The sequence below is a fragment of the Trichosurus vulpecula genome, chromosome 2 (genome assembly GCF_011100635.1).
Source record: "Trichosurus vulpecula isolate mTriVul1 chromosome 2, mTriVul1.pri, whole genome shotgun sequence".
In the NCBI taxonomy this organism is placed as follows: domain Eukaryota; kingdom Metazoa; phylum Chordata; class Mammalia; order Diprotodontia; family Phalangeridae; genus Trichosurus; species Trichosurus vulpecula.
Window position 1 is genome coordinate 66827235 of NC_050574.1, and position 27985 is coordinate 66855219.

Here is a 27985-nt window from a genome sequence, read left to right on the forward strand (position 1 = left end):
TGAAAACATAGCTTTTAGTCTGGTAGGAAACTGGGTTCAGTAGGGAGATGAACCTGGGACTGCTTTCTGTGCTTGTTGCCATGCTGGCAAACCCCTAGCTGAGTCATTATGGGGAGGGTTAGGAGTTTTTTTGTTTTTTATACTGGTGGTGGTGGTCCATGAATTCAGGTATTTCTACAGAGTATGGGGGAAATGCTGATGGTGATATTGCCTCATATTCTCCATGCCAACCTGTTTTGGAATTCTGCTCAGGAATAAAAATAATGCTTAATTATTTTAATTATCTTAATAAAGTAGAATTTAGTCCTTGTGATTGTCTTAAAATTATTAAGACACAGATGAATAGTTGGTGGAGGATTACATTGATATGTTGTGTATAGATCGATTTCTCCATTTCCATTCTTAAGCCTTACTGAGAGAAATGTTTCTTTAATGCCAATTGAAATCTGGTGGAATCTTTGTGGTCTGAGCCATGTAGGAAATGAAGAAACTTATTTATGTGATGGAAAATCTGGAGTACCTTCATCCAAAGTTTAGGGTGACTCAATTGCCTTCCAGAATAACTGCTGATGGAGCTAATAGGGCAGAGGAAGCAGGTCATTTATCAGATGAGTTTGAAACCCCAAGTGTACATTAAAAGGATTGTGGACCTCAGTCATTTTTTTCCCTTGGTTCTGGAGCAATGCCATTTTGAGACAATTTCTAATTCTTGTGAGGTCTCAAGGAAGCTTGGAATATTTGGGGACCTTCATACAGGTACTGTCCTTGGAACATGGACACTGAGATGTCATTGCAGATTTCTAGTGCCAGTGACTCACTTTGTCTTGGCCTTCAGTAGATGCTGGAGAGTTCTGGCAAGTTAAGATGTGCCCTCACCCAGTTAGCTCTTCACATGGAATAGTCTAGGGGTCTCGAGATCTGGTGCTAGGAACTCAACTCCTAAAAGTCTAAAGCTCCATTACCAGCTTTTTGGAAAATAACTGACATGTCTTTAAAATATTTCTTAAACTCACAGCTTTTTTAAAAAAAGTTTTTACATTTTCCATTAATAAAAGAAAATGATTATTTTTACAATGAATGTAGTTAGTAATCCCACACATCTTTAGGAGGTGGTAACAAATGAATTTCAGTGGCTATTTGCTTTGCTAATTTAGAAAAATGAAAAAGCTTCAGTTTTGCTCAACAGATTTAAGGTGGCAATCTTCTACCCCCTGGCTACATATATTAACTTGGAAACAATAAGGAAAAACCCCACAGGAGTTTCTTACTCTTAAAAGAATCAGCTAGTTCTGGTCAAAAGAACAAAACGTACATACCCATGCCATCTCCCCTTGTCATAAACTTTTTCAGTGCTTCAGTAGGTAAGTAGCTGATGTGGAACCTGATGGAGGAGCCATCCACAACATGGGAAGAAGGATGAGTAGAGACTGCTAGCCAGGAAAGCTTCCAGCAATTCCCCCAACTCCTTTCTTTCTCCTCATGTCTCTGCTTCAGCATCTTCCTGACTGAGAGACCATCCTGGAATAATTTTATTCCTGGAACCTATAGGAAATGGTGTGTGAGTCTAAGGTTTGAGGTTGCTCCAATAGAATAGTTGTTACTGGTGCCTCTCCCCATCAGCATTCCTCAGAGCCTCAGTCCTTTCCAGATATTGACTTAGGAGGCTCCTCCTCTTAAGAGCATGGTCACAGTCTCCTCTGTGTCTTTTCCCCCTCCCAATCCCTTCCTCCCTCCCCACCTGCCCCCCGCCCCACCTTTATGCACCTGACTCACATAGAGCAGGGGAAGCATGGCTCATTCTAGGCTCTGTGCCCTTGCAGAGGAAGGATAACAATAATTGGGATGAATGATGGTGGTACAGGAAGTGAGTGGATAAGTTAAGAAGGCTTCTGGGACTGGGATTTGGTTTTCTTGACCATGGCTTAATATTTAAGAAAGCCAGGCTCCTGGCTAGAGATGGCACGTACCTAACAAGGGCTATAAAGAATGTGTTTGGTTCCTTACAAATCTAATCAAAAGGTCTTTTAAACTGGAAGAGGAAGAAGAAATGTGCGTGTGTATACATGCGCGTGCACATGTACCTCAAGTTACATACTGTAGAGAGTAGATACGTCAGAACAATTGTAGTTGGGACCCCAGGAAGATCAGAGGAGACAAAGTCCAAGAAAGGAGCCAATAATTACGTCTAACTCACCCCAGCCACATTGAACAGCAAAAACACACACACCTTGGATTTCATCATGAAGCATTTCTCTACCCAAGACTCGCACTTGGGCTTCCTTCTTCACACACATTTAAAAGCCCACTGGTTCCTGTGGGATTGACATGTTGTCTAGTTATCTGTAGGGGGCAAAGGAAGAGGCACCCAATACTTTATGTTCCCTACACATTTTGTGTAGCACCTGGGAGCCCCAACTCAGGTATGTCCCCAAGGGAATGACAACCCCAGGTCCAAGGTATTTTGTGGATTCACTTCTCCTAAAACTGTAGCTCACAAATCCATGTGTTTACCTTTAGTAATCAGCCAGCAGACACAGTTAAAAGCAAAGCATCTAATGAAATGACATGGTAAAAAAAGTAGCCATAAAACATTTCCCCCATGAACCTAGGGCCCCCTCCCACAAACAGTATCAGTGAGGAGAATGAGCACACATGGAGAGGTCTATGTGTAGGGATCATGTGTGGCTAGGGCACATGTGTGGAAGAATACCTAAGTACCTATAAGTACCTATAGAAATAGGAAATGTGTATGTACAGGGTGCACGTGGGGAGGAGTGCGCACCTGGGGAACATGTAGCTATGTCATACAGAGGAGCAACTCATGCTGCTGCTGCTGCTGCTGCTGCATCTTCTAGTGCATGTGAACAAGATGGGAGACTGGACATTTTCTCCAATTCCAAAGATATTGAGAATGGGGGAAAGTTTTTTATTGGCAACAGGGGTTCTAGAGGTCACAATGGAGATTGGCGGGGAGGTACAGCAGAAGAGTATAGGGTCTGTAGACTAAATTGGATAGGCATGTGGGTTAGATGTTTTAAACTGGGCAGGCTGTGGTTTGAATCACTTCCATGTCTGTCTTTGTGTCCCCAGTACATTTGTTGGATTGACTTGAATCACACAGATTGAAGGAGCAGGAAGCTGGGATTTACTAGATGTGGTAGGAAAGGGGAATGTAGGTAGGGAGAAGCTTATTCACTACATAGGCCTCAAGGTTCCAAGTAGAATGTTGATGTCATCAGCCTTCGCTGATCATTAAAGCAAGAGTGGGATTCTATTTTGTGGAGGCTAGAAGGGCCTTGATTATGGAAGAAAAGGTGAAGAACTTCTACTTTGGAAGCTATTTAGTCTCACCTCTTGTTGTTGCAGATAAAGAAAATGTGGCCTATAGGGGTTTGGTGACTTGCCCAAGTATACACAGGTAAGGGTCAGAGGCAGAATTTGGACCTAGGTCCTCTGACCTCAGCATAATACGTTACATCACACAGGCATGAGTGATGTAAAAGCCATCAGAAATTTTAAGACACTGTTGGCAATTTACAAATGTTGCCAATGTTGTCCTGGAGAGATGTGAGCTTGATCTGAAAAGAAATTTCCAGATGGTATAGCTATAAAAACACTGTAGAAATATGGGTATTATGTAATATTGACTTCCTTCCTCCCTCAAATGTACTTGGAATCATCAGATCATAGATTTAGAGCTAGAAGAGACCTTAGAAGTCAAGAGATGGAGGCTTGCCAACCAGTGTTTAGATATTAGGATGAACATTAACAGAATTCTTACAATTTTCTCATAAGATCCAAATGCTATCTAAATTCTCCACCCTATAACTGTTATCATCCAGAAGCACACAGAGCAATAAATTCAGTTTTATTAATTATAACAAAAAGAACAGGCAGTACATTCAACATAGTCTAAGGCATTCTTTGAGGTTAACATGAGGAAGAGGAAATGAGTTTCAGTATCTACATTTCCCATAGCCAGGGTTAAGATGTTTCTTTATACATTCAGACAAAACCCTGAAGTTCCATTTATTAACCTGCATTTGTCCTTACAAGCCCAGTGATGGGAGGAAGAAAGAGGGAGTGAGGAAGGGAGGGAGGGAGAGGGAGAGAGAGAGAGGGGGAGAGGGAGAGGGAGAGAGAGAGAGAGAGAGAGAGAGAGAGAGAGAGAGAGAGAGAGAGAGAGAGAGACAGAGAGAGAGAGAGAGACAGAGAGAGAGAGAGAGACAGAGAGAGAGAGAGAGAGAAAGAGACAGAGAGATAAAGAGGCACCACCTGCATATATTCTTAACTGGGTTCTTCCACATTTTGTAAGTACTCTTTCATACTGAATGAAAAATACTCAGAATTCCCAAATCATCCCTTTTGTTCTTTCCTGACTTCCCCCTGATACTCTGAACCCCAAAGTTTAATGGTTCCATCCCAGTGGTGGTGACACACTTTTCTGGGATGGAGGCACCGATAAAACCTGAGGTAAGAGGAAAGGAGAGTCCAGACTTGGGTGTGTTCAGGGCATGAGGTTCTCTTTCTCGGTGAAAGTACAAAAAACCAAAGATCAGGATTATTCTCCCCCATTTTCTCAACAGTAAAACTGAGGCACATAGGAAGGGTGAAGGGGCATGCAGCAAGGTAAAGGCACAGCTGGGAAGGGGGCTTAGCTCTTCCCAATCTTAGACCCCGTCTGGTGAGTCTAGCTTCAGACACAAAAGACTCTCTCCCAAAGTGTAAAGAAACACTGAGTTAGAATCACTGAGTGTTGGGAGTCAAAGGACCTTGAACAACATGTTGTCCAACTCACATTTATAGATTTGTAGGCTCCAAGAGAGGAAATGATCAGCTTAAAGTCACATCATTAGTTATGGCACAGCCAGAATTCGAACCCAGGTCCCTGACTTCCAGCACAGTGCTCTTCCCACTCCATCCAAGCTCAGCACCGTTCCTGAACAAAACCAGGGTAGATCAGAAGCAGTCATCTCTGTTGGAAGGTCTCCCCAAATCCAGTCTATCTACAGAACTCTTCCCACGCAGGCTTCCTGATGGAGGGTCGAGCCCGGGCTGCAGTGGAAGCTTTCCCCTCATGTGGACTCTCTGGTGTTTGTGGAGGGCAGAGCCCTTACTGAAGCTCTTCCCACACTTGGGGCACTCGTGAGGCTTCTCGCCCGTGTGGGTCCGCCAATGGGCGCTGAAATGGGAGCTGTTGTTGAAGCCTTTTCCACATTCACTGCACTTGTAGGGCTTCTCCCCTGTGTGTATCCTCTGGTGCACAACCAGGCTGGGGCTGAGCCGGAAGCTCTTGCCACACACTTGGCATTGATAGGGCTTCTCTCCTGTGTGGATTCTCCGGTGTGCAGTGAGGCCTGCTCCATCACTGAAGCTCCTTCCACACTCTAGACACTTATAGGGCTTCTCTCCTGTGTGGATCCTCAGGTGAGTGTTGAGGTGTGACCGCCAACTGAAACTTTTTCCACATTCAGAACACTGATAGGGTTTTTCTCCTGTATGTATTCTCTGGTGTGTGGCCAGGTGTGACCGCCAGCTGAAACTCTTCTCACAGTCAAGGCATTTGTATGGCCTTCCTTCTGCAGAGGATCCTTTCTGAGCTGCAGGATTTTGTAAATCCTCTTTGGAAGTCAGTTTTCCTTGTCTTTCTCCTAGGTCTCTCTCCCATGATCTCTCTGGTTTGTACTTATTTTCACAGTTTTTCCCCCAGTTAAGAAGCTGAGTTACACCTCCCTCTGATTCACAGGGTTGCTTTTTCTCAGAGATGCCTCGTTTTTGAGTCTCTTCCTTGTTCTCATTCTGGATCCTCAACTCTGGGAAAAAAAAACAGCAAAAAAAAAAATTGGATGATTTCAACCAACCAAATTAGGCAGGGAACACAATTCTATCTTTCAGCTAGACTCATGAAACTTACCTATCTTCTCCTGCAAATAAGGATCTGGTGTTAAAGTAGCCATTTTGCACATGAGGACAGAAGTGCATGGAAAGAGATGTGCTCAAAATCAGGGAGTTTCAGGGCATTCTCATTGTCCTCTGCCTGCTACACACTACTCCTTGTCACCTCCAGATCTTCACTCATGTTCTCCTGGCCCAAAGTACTAGCCAAATTCCCCTTTACCATTCACCTTTTGAGGTCCAGCTCCAACAGTACTGTGATGATTATCAGTCTGCCATCAGGACTGATATAACATTTTCAAACTAGCCAGGTGCTCAATCCACACTTATCTGAGCCCTACAATGATCCTGGGAGGTAGGGACTACACATGTTATCATCCTCCTTTTCCAGCTGAGGCTCAGGGCAGTTAAGCTGCTTGCCTATGGTGAGAGTTTAGCGTTCTAGCCACTGTGCTGCCCCTTTTTTGTTCATCAGGTCTCACTGCTGACCATTTGAGGCCTCATTTACTTTCTCATCCTCTGAATTCTCGTGGCATTTTTGTTATATAGCACACAAGGTAGCACATTAGCTATAGACATGGAATAAAGGAATTTTTTTACCTGGAATGTACTGATGTGGAAGCTGAGGGCCCAGGTGGTCACGTCACTAGATAGTGGCAGAGCTGGGACTTTGGTGGGCTGATTCTTATCCTCCCAATTATGTTTTCTGTTGTTTCATGTTTTCTAGTTTTCCTCACCTAGGCTGTTAGTTCCTTGAGAGAAGGGACCATGTTCTATACTCTTTCACAGGATACTACTTGCAGTGCCAAGCAAATAGGAATCCAAAAAACACATGTGCATTGATTAATGTGGTTAATCAGTTTCAGCATCTGGATGGAAATGAACCCAAATCTCTGGCCTTCTTGTCTAATGTACTTGTTACCAAACCAGACAGATCCTCTTGCATAAAGCCCATGAGCTGGGGCGGGGCGGGGGGGTGGGCAATGGGAAGGGGAGAGCCACATTCCAATGAAAAATGAGACTCGTCTTACCAGCTGAGACTTGGACTAGAGCAGGGGCCCCAGGACTCTTGGCTTCTCTGATGGCTGCTTCATCACTGTCACAATCTTCCAGTGCCTCCTCACTGTGCCAACTGTCCTGCTCTTCGGGGTCAGCATCACTGACTGCCCGCCCAGGCTGGGGTGCCACCTTCTTCAGGATGCTGGTGGCTGCTACAGCCACGTGGGCATTCACCAAGGCATCCATCTCGTCATAGAAAGCACAGGTCTCGGGGGTGCGGTTGCTCCCTGCCCTCCTGTAGCTCGTCTGGAGGCTATTGAACTTTGTCCGGCACTGCTCCAACGTCCGCAGGAAGCCCCTCTCACGCAGGCGCTCAGCGATGGCCCGGTACACCTGCCGGTTGGGGTGGCGAGTCCGGAGCTTTTCATAAAACTGAGATTCGCTGAGGATTGCCAGGAAAGCCTTGGTTTCCTCATGGCCCCAGTGCACACCTGACACAGGAAGAAAGCATTTAAACCTGTCACCACAGGGGAACGTACAAGACTAAAGTTTTCCATACTGTTCTATACCCTTCTTAGGACCCCTCAACGTCCTCCCTGTGTTTTAGTTATCTCCATATGCCTGCCCCACCCTCATGGGTGGGAACCTCCACGAAGGCAAACAAGGACCTTGTCTTACTTATCCTAGCATCCCCAGGAGCCCTGACTAAAGGGAACCCTGCACAGCAGGTAGTTAATTCCTACTTAATGAATAAACCATTGATTAAATGTCTTCAGTAACAGCATCTACAAAGGACCCAAGTGCTACCAGGCAAGTGGGGCTTTTGGCACATGTCTCAGCAAGTTGTTCTATAGACTGAAAGATGAAGGGTCCAAAGGACATTGCCTGGCTCACAATAAATGCATGTTGAGTGGCTGACCCAAGCTCTATGTCCATGAGAGGTTTCTCTGCCAATGGGAAGCTTCCCTCCCCAGGAAGCTGGCCATCTATTTACAATGGGAAGGAGCTGGAGGAACTGAGAAGAGACAGGGAGTGTGTGGCTGTTGGGCCCCATCTGCCATGATCTGGATTCTCTGGGCCCTTTGATGCATATTCCATTTTTTCCATGTTTTGTGAGCTGTAGCTCACAATGATCTCTCTGAGGTAAAGATCTGTCACACTGCCCAGTGGGGGTCCAGTTCTACAGGCCATCAGTGATAATTAGCTTTCCTCTGTGAGACCAGCTATCCTATCGATAAGACTGAACTGCCTTTTGGAGGTAGACATTCCATAGTTCCACATTTCCCTGGGGCAAATGGAGGCACAGGGCTTGGGTTAAAAATTGGGTGGGGTTACCTGTAACAATTGTATGTTAAAGAAAAGTGGTCTAGACAAAAACCCACACTTGAAGCCAAGGTGAGGGGGCTCTGCCAGTCCTCCAGGTGGGGGTGGGGTACAGACTGCAGATGGTTAAACTATTCCAGCAAAGACTTAGTGAGCCCCTAGTACTCTCCTGGAATAGCTCCAGCACCTGCAAGGGTCCTGGCCCAGGTCAAACGTGAATCCCCTTTATTTTCCTAATGATGCTCTCTTTCTGCCTTTGAGTCTGGAGTGGATCCAAGGAATTCTCTGGTTGCTCTGAAAATCCCAGCCCTGGTAGAAGCATCACCCTAACACTGAGCCACCCTAAGGACTGGTACCATATTGAAAGGGGCACCTGCTATGCTACTACTTCAGTTTCCACAGAGCAAGGGAAACTCAGGGGAGTGATAACAATACTAATGATAATAATGAATGATCCTAATTATCCCAGGAGAGAGGAGCTCACTGGTCAGGTCTGCCTACTGATCCGAGGCCCCGGATTTCCACCATGCTCTCACACCGGGAGTGCAGAATCTCAGAGTAAGAAGAGATAGCACAGGCTATCTAGCCCTAACTCTGCTTCAACAAGAGTCTCCTCCCCCACGCATCTGACAAGTGATTATCTAGTCTTTGCCTGAAGACCTCCAGGGAGGGGAAATCTACGACCCAAGGAGCACTCTATTCCACTTTCAGAGAGCTCACTGCCAGAAGCTTTTCCTTACTAAGCCTAAATCTGCCTCTTAGAAACTTTATCCACTGCTCCTGGGTCTGTCCTCTGGGACCAAGCAGGGCAAGTGTAATTCCTTTTATATGTCCTTTTACAAGTCCTTTAAGGACTTAAAAGAGTCATGCCATAATCCATCCTGTCTTGTCTTCTCTGTGCTAAATATACCTAGTTTCTTCAATCAGTTCTTCTAAGCCTTTCACTGGCCTGGCTGCCTTCCTCTGTACACATTCCACCTCATTAGTGTCCTTCCTAAAAGATGGTGCCCGGGGATGAGCACAACTCAAAATGTGGTCTTGACAGTGGGACTACTGCCACCCTCGTACTGGACATCACGCTTTCCTTATGAGCTAAGAGTGCATTAGTTCTCCTGCCTGCCATATCACACTCTTTACTCACATTTAACTTGTAGCCCAATGGAACCCCCAGATCTTTGTCAGATAAATGGCTATCTGGTCACTCATTCTTCATCTTATACATACTCAAGAGGCTGATTTTAGAACCTACATATAAATTTACATTTGCCCCATTAGACTTCATGTTATTAGATTTGGCCTAAGGTTCTAACGTATTAAGACCTTTCAAAATCCTGTCATCCAGTGTGTTACCTATCCAGTCTCTGCCTTCTCTAGCACCTTTCTTATGTACTTCTAACACAGCTTCTCCTTAACTTTGTAAAATTCCTCTGGGGGGTATGAAAGAGCAATTCACAGTTTCCAATAGGATTAGAACCCCATGCCAATACTCTATGCTCTAGATCATCCTGCATTCCTTTATAGAAGAGATGCCCAGGCCTCATTACTAAAGAGATCCTCACCTGTTCGACTCTGGAAAAGGGCTGCGGTCCTGGGAACTTTGGGCTCCTTGGTGAACACTTCAAGGCCCATTTCCTTCCTTTCACAGTCTTTGGCTGTGGCTCCCTTTCCAGTGTTCTGTCGTTCCCAGTCCTCCGGCTCCTGCCCCTGGGAATCAGAGTCTCCACCCACAGCGTAAGTAGGTTTAATGGCAGCCCAGGAATGCATCAGGGCTGCTATTTCTTCGTAGAAGGGACAGGTCCCTGGGGGGTGGCTGGTTCTTGCTTTCCGGTAGCTGGTCTGGAGATTTTTGAATCTGTACCGACACTGCTCCAGCGTCCGGAGGAAGCCATGTTCCTGTAGCCGCTCGGCGATGGCGCGGTAGACTTGGCTGTTTCTATGACAGGTCCGAAGTTTTTCAGAAAATGAAGTTTCACTGAGAATTGCCAGAAAGATCTTGGTTTCCTCATAGCCCCAATGTACACCTGCATATTTCTCGTCCTCTGCACTGCCCAGCTCTTGGTTCCCCCAGCCTTTCATGTCCTTCTTTGCTAGAGCCTGACAAGGTTTTCCTTGATCCTCATTGGGGTGTGAATCTTTGCTGCTCTCTCTTTCCTCTGATCTATGGAGAGCTGAGTTCCATGAGCCTTTCCCTGACTTCTCTTGATGGGCGACTTTGGATTTGGGATCTGGAGAGGCCAATGGGGGAGAAATAAATAGCAGACATAATAACTGGCATTGGTAACCAACTCAATTAAACAAACATCTATTAAGTGTCTACTATGTGCAAGGTGGCCTGTCCCAGAGAATATCTGGTATTTTTTTTAACTCAGTCTTAGTTGATTTAACAATTTAGAGAAAATGAAAAGATAACAGTTCAAGGGTAGACAGAAACTTGAACAATTTGCACTCTGGACTATACAAAGACTGTGGCTTCCCTGGAGGAGAACCCTACAAATTCTGTTTGTGTTGAGTGTAAAAAGGCCTTGGGAAGCCTGGGCCATGAGTTGGTGTTGAGGGGGTTTAGGAGTTTCCCTTCCAAGGGCTGGTATCTCTCTCTCCACCCAAATTCTACCCAGCCTGAAAGGCCCCTGAGCCTTGATCATTCCAACAGACACTTAACTCTCTCCCCCTCTCCCCAATCCTCCCTAGCACTTACTGCTTGTGCAACACAGACTGACACAGACTGGACTTCTCCACCTGGCATTCAAGGCAGTCTACGTGCTCTTTCCCAGGGCCTTATCTCACACTATGCAGACTTCTCCCCTTTATGTTAATCCACACTCCAGGTGATCCCTCAAAAATATCCCAGGGTTTCTTATCTCCATCTTATCTCCATTAAATCTACCCCCTACCCCAGTCTGTTGACATATGACTCATTCTTCAAATGACATCTCATCCAGAAAACCTTTTCCAATTTTCCCCAGTTCAAAGCAAGTTCTCCTTCTTTTATGCATTTATCATCTTCTACATTATATCATCATTTGTAATGGGTTAGGAAGACATGGATGAGTCCCATAGGATGGGCAGGCATGATGGATACATTACTGGAGGGAGCACCCATATTGATGAAATCAGAGAGCCTCTGGGGTATTACATTTATTGGTCTGCCAAAAGATACTTGACAGTGCCTTCTGAGGTGTCACAGTGGCTAGTGTACCGGTTAAAAAGACTTGAGTTCAGCCCTTACCTCAGACACTTACTGGCTGTATGACCTTGGGCAAGTCACTTAACCTGTCTGCCTCAGTTTCCTTTTCTATAATTTCTAATAATCTATAATGGGGATAACAACAGAACTTACCTTACAGGCTTGTTGTGAGATAACATATGTAAAATGCTTTGCAAACCTTGAAGTGCTATATAGATGCTAGCTAGTATTACTATCATCATCTCCTCATCTCTCAGGTACAGCTGGATAGGACACTTGACACAATTCCCATTTCTCCAACAAGACTGCAAACTCCCTGACAGCAATGATCCTGTCATGCCGAATCACAGAATTAGAGAGTCAGAAAGGACTACTGAGGCCCACCCTCCTCATTTTATAGAAGGAACTGAGACTCAGAGAAATAAGAGGGATTTGCTGGAAGTCACTTGGTTCATAGCAAAACAGGAACTAGACCTCAGGGTTCCTGATTCCTAAGCCAGTATTCTTTGTATTACATTATTCCTGTCTAGCCTCTTCTTGTAAGAACTTTTATTTTATTTGCTTATTATCCAGAATAAGCTTATTCCTGGCAACCCTGGTTAATTAAACTAGCAGCTCTTTTACAAACACATGTACTGCAATCAGAGCTGACTCTGGGTGAGGGGTATGGCTAATTCAGGTAAACATGTGGGATCTGGTGGGATATCTATACTGCCAGAGGAACCATGTGGAAGGCGGTGGGCAAAGACAACTGCCTGGAAATTGGTTCTTGTATTCATTAGGGCATGGACTATCTATTGCCTCTTTTTGTATCCCCAGTGATACACAGGGGCCTGGCATGTGGGGAGGTGCTTTTAAAATGTTTATTTATTGATTGATAAGTCAGTACCTAAAGCTCTGATAACAATATCCATACTTTCCTCGCCCACTGGCATGCTGTCTGTCTTTTGTGATAGTTCCAAGAATCTGAGAATGTTTGAACTGGAGAATGCCAGCAGAAGCAGGGAACCTGCGGCCTTGAGACCACATGTAGCCTTCTGGGTCTTGGGTGTGGCCTTTAGACTGAGTCTAAGTTTTATAGAACAAATCTTTTTATTAAGGGGATTTGTTCTGTGAAGTTTGGATTCAGTCAAAGGGCCCCACCTGAGGACCTAGAAGGCCACATGTGGCCTTGAGGCAGCAGGTTTCCCACCCCTGCTAGAGAAAATCTGGTCTAAGCTCCTCACTTCATCTATGCAAAACTGAGGCCAGGGAAATACAATGATTTGTCTAAGGTGATCCAGCGAGTCAGTCACAATGATTAGAACTCAGGCTTCTTAACACTCCATCTGCTGCCCTGTCCACTCAACCATGCCATCTCTACAAATGCTTCTTTTTCCTTTCTCCTTCATGACTGTACCTAAATGTTCACTTAATGAAGTTATATTTGTACTGGGTTGTAGCCAGACGGGGGCAGTAGGAGCTGCCTTATGTTCAGAACTGTGACTCCCAACCTTGAGAGAAGGAAGAGGCCCAAGAAGAGACACAAACCAAACTGTGTGCATAAACAATCAATCAGCTTGACACTCAGGTCTTTTAGTGCCACTGTGAAGTCCTGGGGAAGAGCTCAACAGGAGGTTTTTCGCAAAGCCTCTCACTGTATACTAATGGACAAGATGGAAAGTCAGGTTGACTTGGAACGAACTAGAACAAAACAATGTTGATCAATGAGTCAGTGCTAAGCTGGAATGGGGTCTCTAGAATCTTGTTTAAGGGCTTTGTCCTTGGTCTAGCTTTGGCCAACACTTTTTATCAATGATTTAGATAAAGATATAAATGGTTATAGATGACGGGAAGGCATAGCTAAAACACTGAGAGAATCAGATTCCCCAAAGATCTGACATCCTCAGGGTTTTCCTTTGCAGAAGGAATTTGTGTTTAAGTAAAGGTAAGACTGGATGGCCTTTGAGGTCCCTTTCTGGTATTCTATGACTCTCTACTGATCATACCACATCTGTGACATATCACATGTTATACTGTAACTAGGTTGAAGGAATTAGAGACGTTTCATGTGGAGAAGACCTGGGGATGAGGGGAGGAGATGAGGAAGAGAGGCAGACTTGCTCTGCTTGGCTCCAGAGGGACCGTGAGAAGTTATGGGGAGGCATAATTTGGCTTAATAGAAGGAAGAAATTATTAAAGCGGTTCAAGAACATAATGAGTTGTGAGGGGAAGTAGTAAGGTTCTATCATGAAAGGTATTCAAGAAGAGGACAGATGATCTTGGTGATACTGTAGGTGAGATTCATGCTTCAGACAGGATCTGGCCCTTAGGATCCCTTCTTAATCTAAGAATTTACGTTTCTATGCCAACTTTTAGACAAACCAGTGAACATGTGTTGATAAAATGTGTACCACAGCCAAGATAATTAGGTGAACAAAAGGCTGATTATCTGACTGGATTCAGGAAAGAGGTCATTTTCACAGTATCCCCATGGTGGGTGACTGAGGCAATCTCTGTCCAAATGGCAGCCATAGCTAATCTGGTTCAAGCCAGTGTGATAAACTGAATCATCAGGAAATGCTTGTTTATCCAGAATGCTTTGGGAATAGAGGTCTTCTAAGGTACTGAATGCTATTGTTAATTGAGTTACCATACATAACACAGGCTACATGTAGGTCAATATATTTAAAGAATCAGAATTTAATAAAACATGCCTAATAACACCAACAATATAACTGACCATAGAATACTTCAGAGTTTGCAAGGCACATTTATACATACATTCACTCATCTGATCGTCACAACAACCCTGTCAGGTGGTCACTACATGGAACGTTATCTCCATTTTTACTAGAAACTAGAACCAGGGAAGGTAAATGACTTCTCTGTGGTCACACAATGAGCAACAAATCAGAGGCTGGATGTGAAATAAGACTTCTCCCGACTGCAAGCCTGGCACTCGGCTCTCCTACTGCTCCACACGATGATGACCATGATGGAGTCTCTCTCAACACTCAGGACCTTGCAGTATCTCAGGGTCATCGTTATCAACACTGATTATTACTGGACAGAGTCACCGAGTGACAGATTCTAGTCCTTTGTGTACATCTGGCAATTTGAATTTTGGGTAAATAGGAGCTGATTTTAGAGAAGAAACTTTTTGTTGTACTGCAGAGTTTATCTCAGGGGTATAACTGTGTTCTTCCTTTCTTTCTGAATCAGTTGGTCTTAATAGTCTCAAATCATTGATACTATAATGAAGAATTTGGCTACTGATACTCAACATCTTTATGTAATCTGGCCACGGTTGTTAGGTAAACAATACATTCTCATAACACCCTGTGGGGGAGAGAAATAACAAGAACTGTTACCAAATGGGGGCCACTAAAACACAAAGACAAGTGTTACAACACCACAAAAAGAAGAAACAAAGTCCTCATTCTACTGATGCCTGAGAGAAGGCATTTTTATTAGGTCCTTACCCCAGCAGCTAGAGAACGGGCCTTGGGTGCCTGGCATCTTGCCCTTATGGGTCAGTTCCTGGTTGATCATTCCATCAGCGTCACAATCCTCTGTCCCCTCCTCATGTTCCCTGTTCTTTGGTTCCTCAGTGTCAACACTGCTGTCCCTTTCTTGAGAAGGATCCCAAGTTTCTCCCAAGGTGTCAGGACAGGAAATGGAGGTGTGGGTGCTCAGTAGAGTGGCCATCTCTCTGTAGAAGGCACAGGACTCAGGGGCTCTGCCAGTCTTTGCTTTCCGATAACTCGTCTGGAGGTTTTTGAATCTATAGCGGCATTGCTCCAATGTCCGCAGGAAACCCTGCTCCCGCAGCCGTTCTGCTACTGCTCGGTATAGCTGGCGGTTTCGACGACGAGATTGCAGTTTTTCTGAGAACTGAGGTTCACTAAGTATGGTAAGGAATGTCATGGTTTCCTCATAGCTCCAGAGGACTCCAGAAACTTTTCTGTCTGCTCCATCACACTGTTTCTGCTCCTCCCAGCTTTTCACTTCTCCCCTGGCAAATGCTGGGCCAGACCCTACTTGCTTTTCATCTGTGTGGGAGTCTCTTGGATTCCCTGTTTCCTCAGTGCACCAGAGATTTGGATCCCATGGGTCCCTTTCTTGCTTTAATGGCAAAGAGATGTTGGACTTGGGAACTGGAGACTCTACTGGTAAGAAAACAAACAGGGCATGACAGTATATTATGATTATAAAGCTGTTCTTGGAATTCAATGGACTATATCAGGAAGACTCCTGGGAAATGACCAAGAGACCACTGTACAGCTCTGAACATTCTCAAGTCACTGAGAGAGGAGAATAAGGAGACTTAGTGATTTGGTCACAGTGAGAGTTTCACAGATTTGTATGAGCTCAGAGATCAGAGCCTCACCCTGGGTGGGGAAGAGAGAATCAGAGAATATTAGGGCCAGAAGGGATTATGGAATGATTTAATTTAACCACCTCATTTTATAGATGGAGCCAGAGACGTTCAGTAACTTTGATGGCAAAGCCAAGACTAAAAATTAGCTTAAAAAAATAAGCCAGGTAGGGAGTGATTTGTTAGGAGCTAAAGAATTTATTTAAGATATAAGGAGAAGTCAGAAGACACCTTTAAGAAATTCAACTCTTCTGTCCATCAGGGAACTCCTTTCATGAGCAAGGGAATGCAGAAACTCTTCAGATACAAAGTACAAAGAAAGCAAACCAACTATACAAAAGCTTTACGGAATAATCACTTGCTTGAACACAGGGGCTTACAAGCAATTTAAGGAATTACAGAAGGTTAGAACTGGAAGAGTACGTAAAGGTCATCTGGTCCAAAATTTTCATTTCATAAACAAAGAAACTAAGGCTTGGAAAGAAGTAATTTGCTCCGCATTACAACACTGAGAAGTGGCAGAACTAGGATCTGAATCCAAGTTTCCAAGCCCCTCCCCCTCTGCTAGTTTTCTTTCCCTTGATTGGTTCCAGGTGAGGCAAAATCACATCATTTCACCACTTAAGCTGGACCGAATTGTCAAGCTCCTATGCTGGGAAGAGTCTATCTAGATCCAGCTATGAGCAGGTACTTTTTACTTGCAGCAGATTTCAACCTCTTTACACGCAACCAGATGGTCTTCGTAAGTTGTTGTGGATCAAAGAATACCTGCATTAGTGGCCACTCTTCTGGTGATGGGTCTCCCTGAACTTAGCCATGTGAGCCTCAGACAACAGACACTGGTGTGCCACCTGGCCCACTCCTGAAGCCAACCAGAGCTTGTACTCTACTGGTATAGTTTTCAAAAGTCCAGAGCCATGTCTACACCACTATGAGGCAGGACTTTATCAGAGAAAGAACAGGCCCCTAACAATATAAACCTGCATTACAATTTCTCTGGGTAGAGTCTAAGAGTATGCTGAGTTCAAAACTGTCTTCCTCCGTCCCTTTTCTCACTCTTTATCTTGTATCTGTGAGCAAGAAAGAGATGTTAGGGAAGGAAAACATAATCTTAACTGACCATCAAAAAAAGTGTCAGGAAAACAGAGGCATAGAAAGTAAACTTGAGGAGAGCTGCCTGGGGAACCAACTGGCTGTGGACCAACGGAAGGGCAATGGAGGTGCTCTGGGTTATACAGCACTTCTATAAAGTGAACAACCAACATGAAGATCACTCAAAGTTGATGGTTCTACTATTGGGAGTGGAATGCACAAAGGCAGTGAAGTTCTTTTCTCCCTCTGCTCAATACCTGGTAATCCTACATTAGAACAAGGAAATCGAGACCAAATAGAAAAGGAAGAACTTAAAAAAAAGAAAACTCTGAAGTCTGTGGAATGTACCTCTAAGGAGAATTTAAATAAGTGGACACATAGGGTGATTTTAAGGGCAAGCAAAGAACAAACTAGAGGGTCTTTGGAGAGCCCTCCCAGTCTTGTGCTTCTATTATGCACATCCCTGAAGACCATAGGCCACTCACTTTAACCCTCATAAAGCACTGGGCTCAGTGAGGTAGACACCCTCAGAAGTCTCAGAGAATTAGGAGCTGAAGACACCTGAAAACTTCTCATTTATGAGGGAAATAAGTTCTTACCCAGCAAGAGCTCATTCCCACAGTCCTCTTCTTCAGTGTCCTTGCAGAGGTCCTGAGCAGGGTTTCCATGGCCTGGGGCTTCCTGTGAGAGGTATAAGGGCACATCCTCAAATGTCACTCACCCATAGGCTCCCAGTCAGGACTGAGGGCTCACAGGCATTTCATATTGCTTGATTAATGCAAAAGGGAGAGTTAAGGTCCAAAGGGAGGAATTCAGAAATTGGTGGAGTTGAAGATCACCAAGTGTGGGCTTTTTGTCTAGAGTGGCAATGTTATACTTGGAGAAATCAAATGAGTGAGAGAACAGGGGAACTGCCAACAGGGTGGGCCTAGTCTCCAAGGTACAAACATTTCAGGAAAGAAAAGCAAATTGCAGCTTACCTGGGACTCAGCTACCATCTTGCAGTCACCAATGCTCCTCATCTTAGGAAGGGCAGAAACCTGAGGAGCCAGGCTGTCTAAGAAAAAGGAGCTGCGTAAGTCCCAGTTATTTTCTGGATGGCCATATTCATATTATTTTTGGGAGTCACATCAATTCTGTGCATCTGCTGCTCTCTATCTAAGTAAGACCATCCTTGTAGATAGTACTGCTATGACTCTGTACTGGGCCTATCACTCTTCAGTTTCAATGACTATGTGCTTGACCAAAACTGACACGTATAGAGCATTAGATGGTCACCCTGTTCTGGAGCTTCTTGCTCCCCAAGGTCTGGTTATCCTGATTCTCTGGCCTCAGTGGGGATTGAGAGAGGGAGAGCTCATTTTCAGGGTGCCAGGACAAAGATGCCAATCATACATGAGGGTAATCACTGATAGCAACAAAGGCCACATCCTCTTCTGTAATGCCACTTAGTCAGTGACAGGAAGGCTAGACCTGTGTGTTCTCCTCCTCAGCACCTCCTCCCCAGTCCCACCATCTTCTTCCGCCAAACCATGGATCCCTCTTCCTAGCCTAGGCTCCTCCCCAAGCCATCTTAGAATACATTCTCTGCTTCTCACCACTCTTGTGCAGAGGCTTGGGTTCCTCCATAGGGCTCAGGTGCTCCAGTGGTTCCCAGTAGGGGCTCTGTATTCCCTTCTCCTCTGGCTTGATCTCTGCTGAACCTAACTGGAAGCTTCGTGACTCCTGTGCTGTACCCAAGGGTGCTGGCAATTCAGAAAGCACTTCCTGTCCCTGTATACAAAAGGTGACCTGGCGATAGCATGCTTCCCATCACTGAAGCTCTTGTGGTCAGGGGATTCTTGGTGAAATCCAAGTGAAAACCCCCATGAAGAGACCACCCAGGACAGAGGAAGAGTAATTAAAGTGGCAATGATGCTGGCTGTGACTATCTGCCCAGTGCTTTACTGCTGACATAGACCACTTCACCTGTTGTTACCTCATTTGATACCCACAATAGCCCTGAGAGAGAGGCAGGGCAACAACTACTGTTTCCCATTCTACAGAAGAGGACATCAAGGCTTAGGGGGTGCTAAGTGACTTGCCCAGGGTTGCACCATTACTAAGCAGCAGCACTGAACTCAGACCTGGGTCTTCTGACTCCAAATACAAAGATCTGTCCACTACACCGCACTGCCTCTTTAATCAAATCTATTTTATTCTGAGGAAAGCAATTTGTTATCTAGAGCTTTTAAAGAAAGATCAAGTTTTCAATGCTTTGCATTCCTGTCCAGTATTCAGGCAATTAGAAATCCTTACTGAACCCTTACTACATGAGCAAGGTACTGTGCGCAGTGTCATGAAAGAGGGAGAAAAATGATATACTCACTGCCCTCAAAGACCCTAATCAACTTGGAGAGAGGACATGTGCATATATAACAACACACCATCGGGCAGAATATACTAAGTACCAGACCAGTGGTGCCAACATTGTATGTTATAGGAGTTCAGAGAAGCAGGAGATCCTATCTGGCTGGGGCGGTCAGGGAAGACTTCAAGGGGAGGATCTGAATTGGGCCTTGAAGGGTGGGTACTTTGATAGAGAGAAGGTCATGGGTATCCTTGGACTGGGGGGTGGGGCCAGCATGAACAAAGGTGCAGAGGCTTTTAAAGCATGAACCATATTTAGGGGACAGTACACTGACCATTTGGCTGGAGTGCAGGACATATGTAAAAGAGTAGAGAAGTCTCGGAAACTAGATCGGGGCCTGACTGTGAGGGATCTTGAAGCAGCAGGCTAGTGACTTTATCATGTTGGCAATGTGGGAATCACTGCTTGGGAGTGGCATGAAACCCTAAACGGTAAGATGGTGTAGGCTTCTCCCAAGCAGGCACATCATGTATGGGGCCTATACCTGGTGCTCAACACATCACCTCATACGACCAATCTGGCATGTCCCGAAGGTGGTCAGAACTGAGAGGGCCCTGGGATTCATGCCAGAGTAGCCTAGGATTAACCCTTGTTGGTGTAGTAGCAATTAGATTTGAAGAGCTTTCCCACCCATTAACAGGCCATGTGACCTGCTTATGTCACAGGAAGCCTAAGACACACGTGGTGGGAGGAGGTTCCTGACAGGAAAAGGAAGTTATGTTGCAGGAAATGGAGAGAGAAGGATGTTATGGCTGCTAATGGCTGCCCTTGTGCTTGTTAGAGCTGAACAGGCTGACTTGGCTGTAGTGTGAGTTTGTTTCGGGAAGACCCCAGCCGGGGATCGGAGAGGTTTTGGGGAGGCGAGGCTCCAGGTTGTGATACTGCCTCTGATAGACTGGATGAATGACTTGTGGGATCTGGTTCTCTGGGGTCTGAATAGATGGTTTGCTTCTTCTGCCTTCTACGTGGAGAGTCTCACGTACTTAGCGATACAGAGCCTCACGGCATTTTGACAATTATCACCTACGTTGCTATTACTGCCTCACTGTTTCAGCTGGCAACACTCTACAGAGGACAGGATGACTATGGAGCCTCTCTGGATACTTTGGTTTTTGCAATGGTGGGACTAGAAGAGACAGAATGCATCAGATTCAGACTTGCCCATCAGGGGGATGGCCTGGGCAGGAGAGAGCCAGTAACCCAGTGAGCCCTAGGGGAACCTTCTAGAGTTGGCTGTTCTCCTTGCCACCAGCACCGTTGTCTCACAGTCCCAAGACTGAACACGCCTCCTAGAATGTCACTTCCAAATAAGGATGATCTAGAGTGGCTCTGAAACCTTCTATACACCTTGGTCTGGATTCATATATGTGAAACTTTAAAGCAAGGGGATAAGACTAAATATGCTAAGTAAGACTTCTCTTGGATCCAGGTATATACCATGGGACTCACAATTAATATAAATTAAGAACCAAAATTATTCTTAGGTACTGTTCAGATATCCAGAAGACCCAAAGTCTGTCCTTCCCAGGGATCTGAAGCCCTTCTTTCAGACGGAAAGGCAAAGGCTCTGATCTCAATGATCTCTACAGCATAAAATGCCCTGACCCCCAGATTCATTTTGGCCAAGACAACTCTAAAAGAACAAGGCATACATTGAGTCATTAAAAATTTATAGTCCCAAACTTCCCAAAATGCAACAAGGATAAAACTGGAAAAGGTCATAAATTATAGATCATAGATTTAGTGCTGAAAGAGACCCTAGAAGTAATCCAACTCAAGCCACCCACTCTGGACCCAGTAGGTGCTTAAGTACATTCATTTTACAGAAAAAGAAAATGAGGCCTACTTGGAAGAGCCAGGATTTGAACTCAAATCTAGCGCTCTTCTTACCACACTTAGTTTTCACATCAATCAATGAAGTCCTAATTAAGTACCTATTAGGTACTAGGCACAAAGGTAAGTAGGGCAAGTAAGGAGGGACCTCAGTGATATTCCTAGAACTTAGTATGGTAGGTCAGGGAGAATATGGGATACAGGATGACTCAAAAGTATTAGAATTACTGTTAGGGACCCTTGTGCTACCACTAACCAAAAAATACAGTTCTAAGTGTGAGAATAGTACCATGCTTGGTGCTATAGTTAGCAGTCACTGCCATGAAAGTGACCACTCTGCAATACCTCTAAGGTGTTTTAAAATATGTCTAGGCAAGAAATTGAGCTTCCTATGAAGTGAGACCTTGGCATTCTGCTTTCCATCTCAGACAATTCATGGTCAGAGATTATGGGTCTTGAGAGATGCACAGCTGATGAGAGTTTAATATATGAACACCCAAGTGTTTGGGAGTAGTCCCTTAGGTGCAATAATTACTTCTATTAGCAATTAATATGATATTTGTTGTCTCTTTTTTTTTTGGAGGGGGGAAGGCAGGGCAATTGGGGTTAAGTGACTTGCCCAAGGTCACATAGCTAGTGTGTCAAATGTCTGAGGCCACATTTGAACTCAGGTCCTCCTGACTCCAGGGCCGGTGTTCTACTCACTGCGCTACCTAGCTGCCTCAATAAATATGATATAATGTTTACTATATCTTTAGGAGCGAGGCTAGGACAATTAAAATGTGAGTAGAGACCGTCTTAGAGAAATCAAAGTCCATGTGTCAGGATAGAATGCAAGATGACCTTATACACATTCTTCAAATGAACAGAGAAGTAATGTATCTTTGGTGAACTGTGATATATTAAACAAAATGTGTGTGACTGTATGTTTGTACATGTGCAAATGTGAAATTCTCTCTTCAGGGCTTCCTGGAAGAAATGATTAAGAAGCATTCCCACGAATTAAGGCCCTCCGCCCCACCATGTTTTCACTATCTTCTACCAAGAAATAGCTTCCCTCCTCCTCTCCAAATCCTATTCTAACCTTTCAAGGCCCAACTGAAGCTCTACCTCCCCCACAGAATCTTTCCTAACTATATATTAGCCTCTTATGCTTTTCTTCAAATTCTTAGGTATTCATTCTTAGACTCCTTTTGTATCCCCCACGATGTCTAGTGGGTACTCAGTAAATATTTTTTAACTAATTAGTTCAATAGTATGTTTGTTTGTTTTTCTCTACCTGGTGCAGGAAGTCTGGTCAAAAGTGTTGTATTACCTACACCCCCAATAAGAGAACTGAAGGCATGTATATATCTAAATTAAAAGCTGGGAGCTTGTGTACAGCCCACTTCGGGGAATCAGATAATCTCTCAAGAGAACAGCTGGGCTCCTGCGTTTCTCGATCTAACTTTAGTTTGTGACTATTCTGTCACCAGGACCATAGAACTCTGATTCAAAAGCAAACTGTGTCTAAGTCCCATCCAGGATAACTTTGGCCTTTCAAATTCAGAGGCTAAGGTAACAGAATGCAAGTTATCGGGCCAAGGGGCAGAGGTCATCCAGAACTGAGGGTCATGGCTGTGGAAGGTGCTCTGGTTGGCACAGAGAATATACACTTACACAACGATTCAAACTAAAGGCACCCCCCTGAGACAGGAAAGAAGCTTGAACTGAACTTTCAACAGAGAGAGGCGAATCCCAAGATTTTCTTCTGCTCCACCTATTGCTCAATTGTGCTATCCTTCCTAAAAAGATTACCTTGAGTTTCCTTTCTAACTGTTGCTACATCCTCTCTCATTTTGTATTTACAACAACCCTCTCCAGCATCCTCATTTTACAGATGAAGAAAATGAAGCGCAGAGAAATGGAGTGACTCACCCAGCCGGCTTGAGGCCGAGCTGGGATTGGCACCCGCATCTCCCACTTCCCAGAGCAATGCCCCTTCACTAGACCACGCTGCTCTCACCCACTGATCTGGTCTCTTGGGCTCTTTCTGCCAAGCCTCCACCAGGGTCACCGCCTCCTCCGTGTTCTTGGGATGATGGTCCCACACCCAAGCCTGCAGCTCTTCTGGCAAGATGCTCAGGAACTGCTCCAGGACCAGGAGCTCCAGAATCTGCTCCTTCGTCCGTTTCTCTGGCTTCAGCCACAGACGACAGAGCTCTTGGAGTCGGAAGAGCACTTCATGAGGTTGAGTGGACTCTTCATATTGGAACTGCCTGAAGTGCTGGCGGGAGGCTTCAGAGTCAGGGTCATATCCCCAGAGATTGGGGTCCTGACCCAAGCAGGAATCTTCCTCCAGTTTCACTAATAGGAATTCCTCCTGATATGATGGAGCAAGAACAGCAGCCATTGTTTGTCTGGGGGGGAAGATTAGCCTTGCTCTGGCGCAAGCCTGAATTCTAGGGCTCACATTTCTGTTTGTCTGAAAAATCACTTGGAGCTGCTCCTGAAAGACATGGTCAGGGAGGGGTGGGAGATGGGGACAGGAAGGGGTGAGATAGAAAGAGAGAGAGGACTGAGCAGGAGAAAAACAGGAAAACAGAAACCTAATTATCAGGTCCCTTAAGAGTTCTTCTGTATTTGGTACAAATTATTTTCTTTGTATTTATTACATTTGTAGCAAATGAGCATTAATAATATACTTTAGTAAAATGTCCAAATATAGTATTTGAAGATAATTGAAAACAGATCCAAGATTATTAACAATATCAAAGACTAGTAGGATGGAATACACAGCATTACCTACATGAATTCAGTTGTTGTTCAGTCATTTCAGTCATGTCTGACTCTTTGTGACCCCATTTGGGGTTTTCTTGGCAAAGATACTGGGGTGGTTCACCATTTCCTTCTCCAGCTCATTTTATAAATGAGGGAACTGAGGCAAACAGGGTTAAGTGACTTTTCCAGGGTCACACAGCTAGTAAATGTATGAAGCTAAATTTGAACTCAGGTCTGACTCCAGGCCTGATGCTCTACTGTAATGGTAATGTAAATTTGAAGACCTTCCCCATCCATTAATAGGCCCATGTGACCTGCTTACATCACAGGAAACCTAAGTCACATGTGGCGGGAGGAGCTTGCTGAATGAGTGGAACAGGAAAGGGTGGAGCAGGAAATGCTCATAGCAGTTAGAACAGCAGAAAGAGTGGACAGAGAGGATGCAGGCAAGGAGTCAGCTAGGATTTGTGAGTGTGTTTGTGGGAAGGCCCTGGGATGGGGTGGCTCCCTGCTGTGATAATGTGTATTAACTCCTTTGCTGCTTGGATGGTTTGGACTTACTGTTTTGGGGACTGGGCTTTCTGGTGTCTGAATAAATGTTTTGCTTTTGTCTTCTATATGGAGAGTCTGTTATATTTTGCAATTCAGAACCATGCTGGCATACTCATAACAATAGCAACTGTTGTGAATATTGCCTTGGTGAGATCTACTGCACCATCTTGCTGCCCTATCTATGTGGATGGGTTGACCTCAAAACATGTTATATATATTGTTCTGAAATTGTGTACCAAAAAAAAAGTGTTGGTTGTATTTGAGATGAATCACCCTACTTTGCTGTTCTTTGTATATGACATGCCATTTTCCCCTCATGCATCATTGCATAGACTGTCCCCCATGCCCAAAGCATTCTCTCTCACCCTGGAATCTCTAACTCCTTTCAAGGATCAGCTCATGCGCTGCCTCTTTCAAGAGATCTTTCTGGATTTTTCCAATTGTTAGTGTTCCCCCACTGGGAGAAACAGATCACTTTGTATTTGATTATCTATGTACATGTTGTTTCTCACCTGTAGAATGTTTTGAGTTCTTTGAGATATTAAATGAAACAGAGACTGTATCTGCAGTGCCTGGCACACAGCAGGTGCTTAATAAGGGCTTGTTGAACTGACATGGTGAGTGAGCTCTGAAGATGCCTTCCCTCATCTCTTACAAAATGTGATTCTCCTCCCCTATGAAGTTGGAAGGCTATGAATCATGAGAATAGCCCAGTCTGCTTAGCGTACTGAGTGCACACAAGAAAAGTACATCATTAGTGGTCAGAAGGTACGAACAGTTCTCAAAAGAAGAATGGTGAATGAGTAACAGCTGTATGAAGAACAGTTCCAAGTCCCTACTAAGAGAGGCAAATCATAACAACTCTGAAGTTTGATCTCACATGCAGCAAATTGGCAAAAAGGACAAAAGAGGCACATTGTCAGTGCTGGAGAAGTAGGCACACTAATACGTTGCTGGTGGAGCTGATTGCTCCAACTATTCTGGAAAGCAATTTGAGACTGTGCTAAGAACGGAGCTAAACTATCTAATTTCACTAAAAATTGAACCTTTGGCCCAGAGATCCCACTCACTGCAAGGCACGTGCCTCCAAAATGTCAGTGATAAAATGGTCCCAGACACAACAAAACATTTATAGCAGCTCTTTTTGTAGTAGTAAAGAATAGAAGGCGCTCAGCAATTGGAGAAGAGCTAAACAAGTTCTGAGAGATGAATGTAATGGAATATTAATTAGGTGTAAGAAATAATGACTCTAACAAATACAGAGAAGCTTGGGAAAACTCATATGGGCTAATGGAAAAGGAAGCAGGGCCAGGAATACAACATACCCAGTGATTATAACAACATAAATAGAAACAATGAAGACCAAGCTTGGCCCCAAGGGGATATGAAAATGCACTGGGCTCCCAGAACACCTCCTAGGAACATAAGTCTTGGCTGCTGTGGTTGGTAGTTTTGTTGTATTGTCAAAACCCTCCCCACCCCAACACTTTATTGGGCAGCTGGGTGGTGCAGTGGATAGAGAGCTCCAACACTTACTAACTTCATGACCCTGGGCAAGTCCTTAACTTCTGTTTGCCTCAGTTTCCTCATCTGTAAAAATAGGAATTAATAATAGCACCTACCTCTCAGGGTTGTTGTGATGATCAAATGGGATGCTATTTTTAAAGCGTTTAGCCCAGTGCCTGGCCCGTAGTAAATGGTTTGTTATTAGTTATAAGATGGATTTCTGGGAGGGAAAAGTGATGGGAAACGAAGGTGATATAAAAGATGATATAAAAACAGATAATACCAATACAAAAAGACTGTTAAGAGCATTTCTGGGATAACAGACACCTAAGTCAGAAAAAAAAAACTTTAAAGAAGTAAATAAACACCAGGATATCTACTTAGCTAGAAAGAAGGAATTGAGCTCAGTTCCAGGAGAGTTAGAAGCAGTGGATGCTCAACCTCACAATGATACTGTGGAGGAGACACCATAGTTTCTATCCTCAAGTGGTGGGTGATAAAATACAAATACAAACTGTATAAAACACATGTAACAATATGACAATAACTCAAGTTCCTATAGCTCTTTAACGTTTGCAAACACTTTCCTCACAACCACCCTTTGAGGGTGGACAGTGCCAGTATCAGTCCTATTTTCCAAGTGAGGAGGCTGTATACACCATAGAGATAGTACACGTATAGACATACAGATACACATAGTGACTATAATAAATGCAAGTGTGGGAAGGAAGCACAGAGAGTGTGAGAACAGCTGGAGTCAGGTCATTAAGCTGGAGAGAAGGTATCAGGGAAGATGCTGAATGTGAAGAAGGATTTTGGTGGGCAAGGGTTGGGTTGGGCATTCTAGGCATAAAGACTACTACTACTCATGTCTCAGAAGCAGAAGGGGAGGGAAGAGAAGGAAGTCTTGCTAGCCTGACTGAATACTATAAACCAAGGGATTATAGCCTTCAATTAACGGAAGGCCTCATCAGTAGAGGGCTTTAAGGTCCATTATGAGGCATTTTAATTTGCTCTAAGGAGTAACTGGGCCCCACAGGAGAATCCTAACATGGGAGTGACATTAAATTATGATAAAGAGAATCCTTACAGATTTGTAAGGGAAAGAGGGAGAGACAAGACTGGGAGAGAGGTTGTTCAAGTAACAATAAAAGCAGTTGACATCTATAGAGCACTTTAAGGTGTACAAAGTGCTTCTCTCATCTGATGTTCCTAACAGCCCAATGAGGTAGGTGCCATACTATCTTCGTTTTGCAGAGGAGAAAACCAAGGCTCCATTGCCCAGGGTCAGATATAACTAACATGTCTCTGGTGGGAGTGTAGAAGGAAGCTAGCATCCTGGCTGAGGGCCATATTTCATTTTGAAAATATTTTATATTTTATTTCATATGAAATGAAAAAGTTATATAACCAGACTCTAATTTAGAAAAAATAAACAAAAGAACGAGGTGACAGACTAGTGTGAGGGTCAAAGGTTTGAGTAAAGGTAAAGATAATGCCTGAGAAATTTAAGAAGAATTGAGGTGAGGAATGGGGGAGAAGGAAGGAGAAAGAGACATACTGAAGTGTGTGGGCAGGCCCATCCTCTGAAACACCCACTGCAGTCTCTCCGCTGGACACAAAGCAATTTTCATCTTAAGTTTGCTGAACAGAACGATGACACTCAAATTTGCTTCAACAAAAAAACAAATTAAGTGATTCCTTGTGTTAAACACAACATTCTAAACTAGAAGAAGAACAAAGTTTAGATAAAATGTGAGCTGTGTCTTCATAGAGATTCCAGTCTAGAAAGGGGGTATAGCACAAACAGAACCAATATTAAATAATACACTGTAATTACATAAGATAGGGGCAAGCAAACTGCTGTGTGAGGTTCAATAGGGGGTGAGAGAAATTAAGGAATGCTTTCTGGAGGAAGTGGCATGCAAGTTAGCCTTTAAAGGACAACTAGAAATCTAACAGGCAAAGGGGGAAAGGAGGGGAATTCCCAGCATAGGAAACAGCTTCAGCAAAGGTACAGAGGCAAAAAGGGCAAAGCATGACAGTTTGGAGTGTGAGAACATGGGAAACA

General features: G+C 44.3%; 1 protein-coding gene across 1 annotated transcript; it reads right to left on the reverse strand.

Moving 5' to 3' along the window:
• Window positions 1-4216: 4216 nt before the first annotated feature.
• On the reverse strand, window positions 4217-27540 carry LOC118835461 (zinc finger and SCAN domain-containing protein 20-like). The gene is made up of 9 exons (XM_036742647.1): window positions 27476-27540; window positions 23102-23584; window positions 18452-18626; window positions 17834-17910; window positions 17453-17534; window positions 14866-15552; window positions 9777-10442; window positions 6927-7385; window positions 4217-5813 (listed from the first exon to the last, which is right to left on the reverse strand). The coding sequence occupies exons 2-9, from the start codon at window positions 23486-23488 to the stop codon at window positions 4960-4962; spliced, it is 3387 nt and encodes a 1128-aa protein (XP_036598542.1). The 5' UTR covers window positions 23489-23584; window positions 27476-27540; the 3' UTR covers window positions 4217-4959.
• Window positions 27541-27985: the final 445 nt, after the last annotated feature.

Coding starts and splice junctions, on each gene's coding strand:
- LOC118835461 (XM_036742647.1), bottom strand. CDS start 23,488: ATGGCTGCTGTTCTTGCTCCATCATATCAGGAGGAATTCCTATTAGTG. Junction 15,553..17,452: donor TGGGAATGAGCTCTTGCTGG/GTAAGAACTTAT, acceptor TTTTCTTACCAG/TAGAGTCTCCAGTTCCCAAG. Junction 5,814..6,926: donor TCTAGTCCAAGTCTCAGCTG/GTAAGACGAGTC, acceptor TTTTTTTCCCAG/AGTTGAGGATCCAGAATGAG.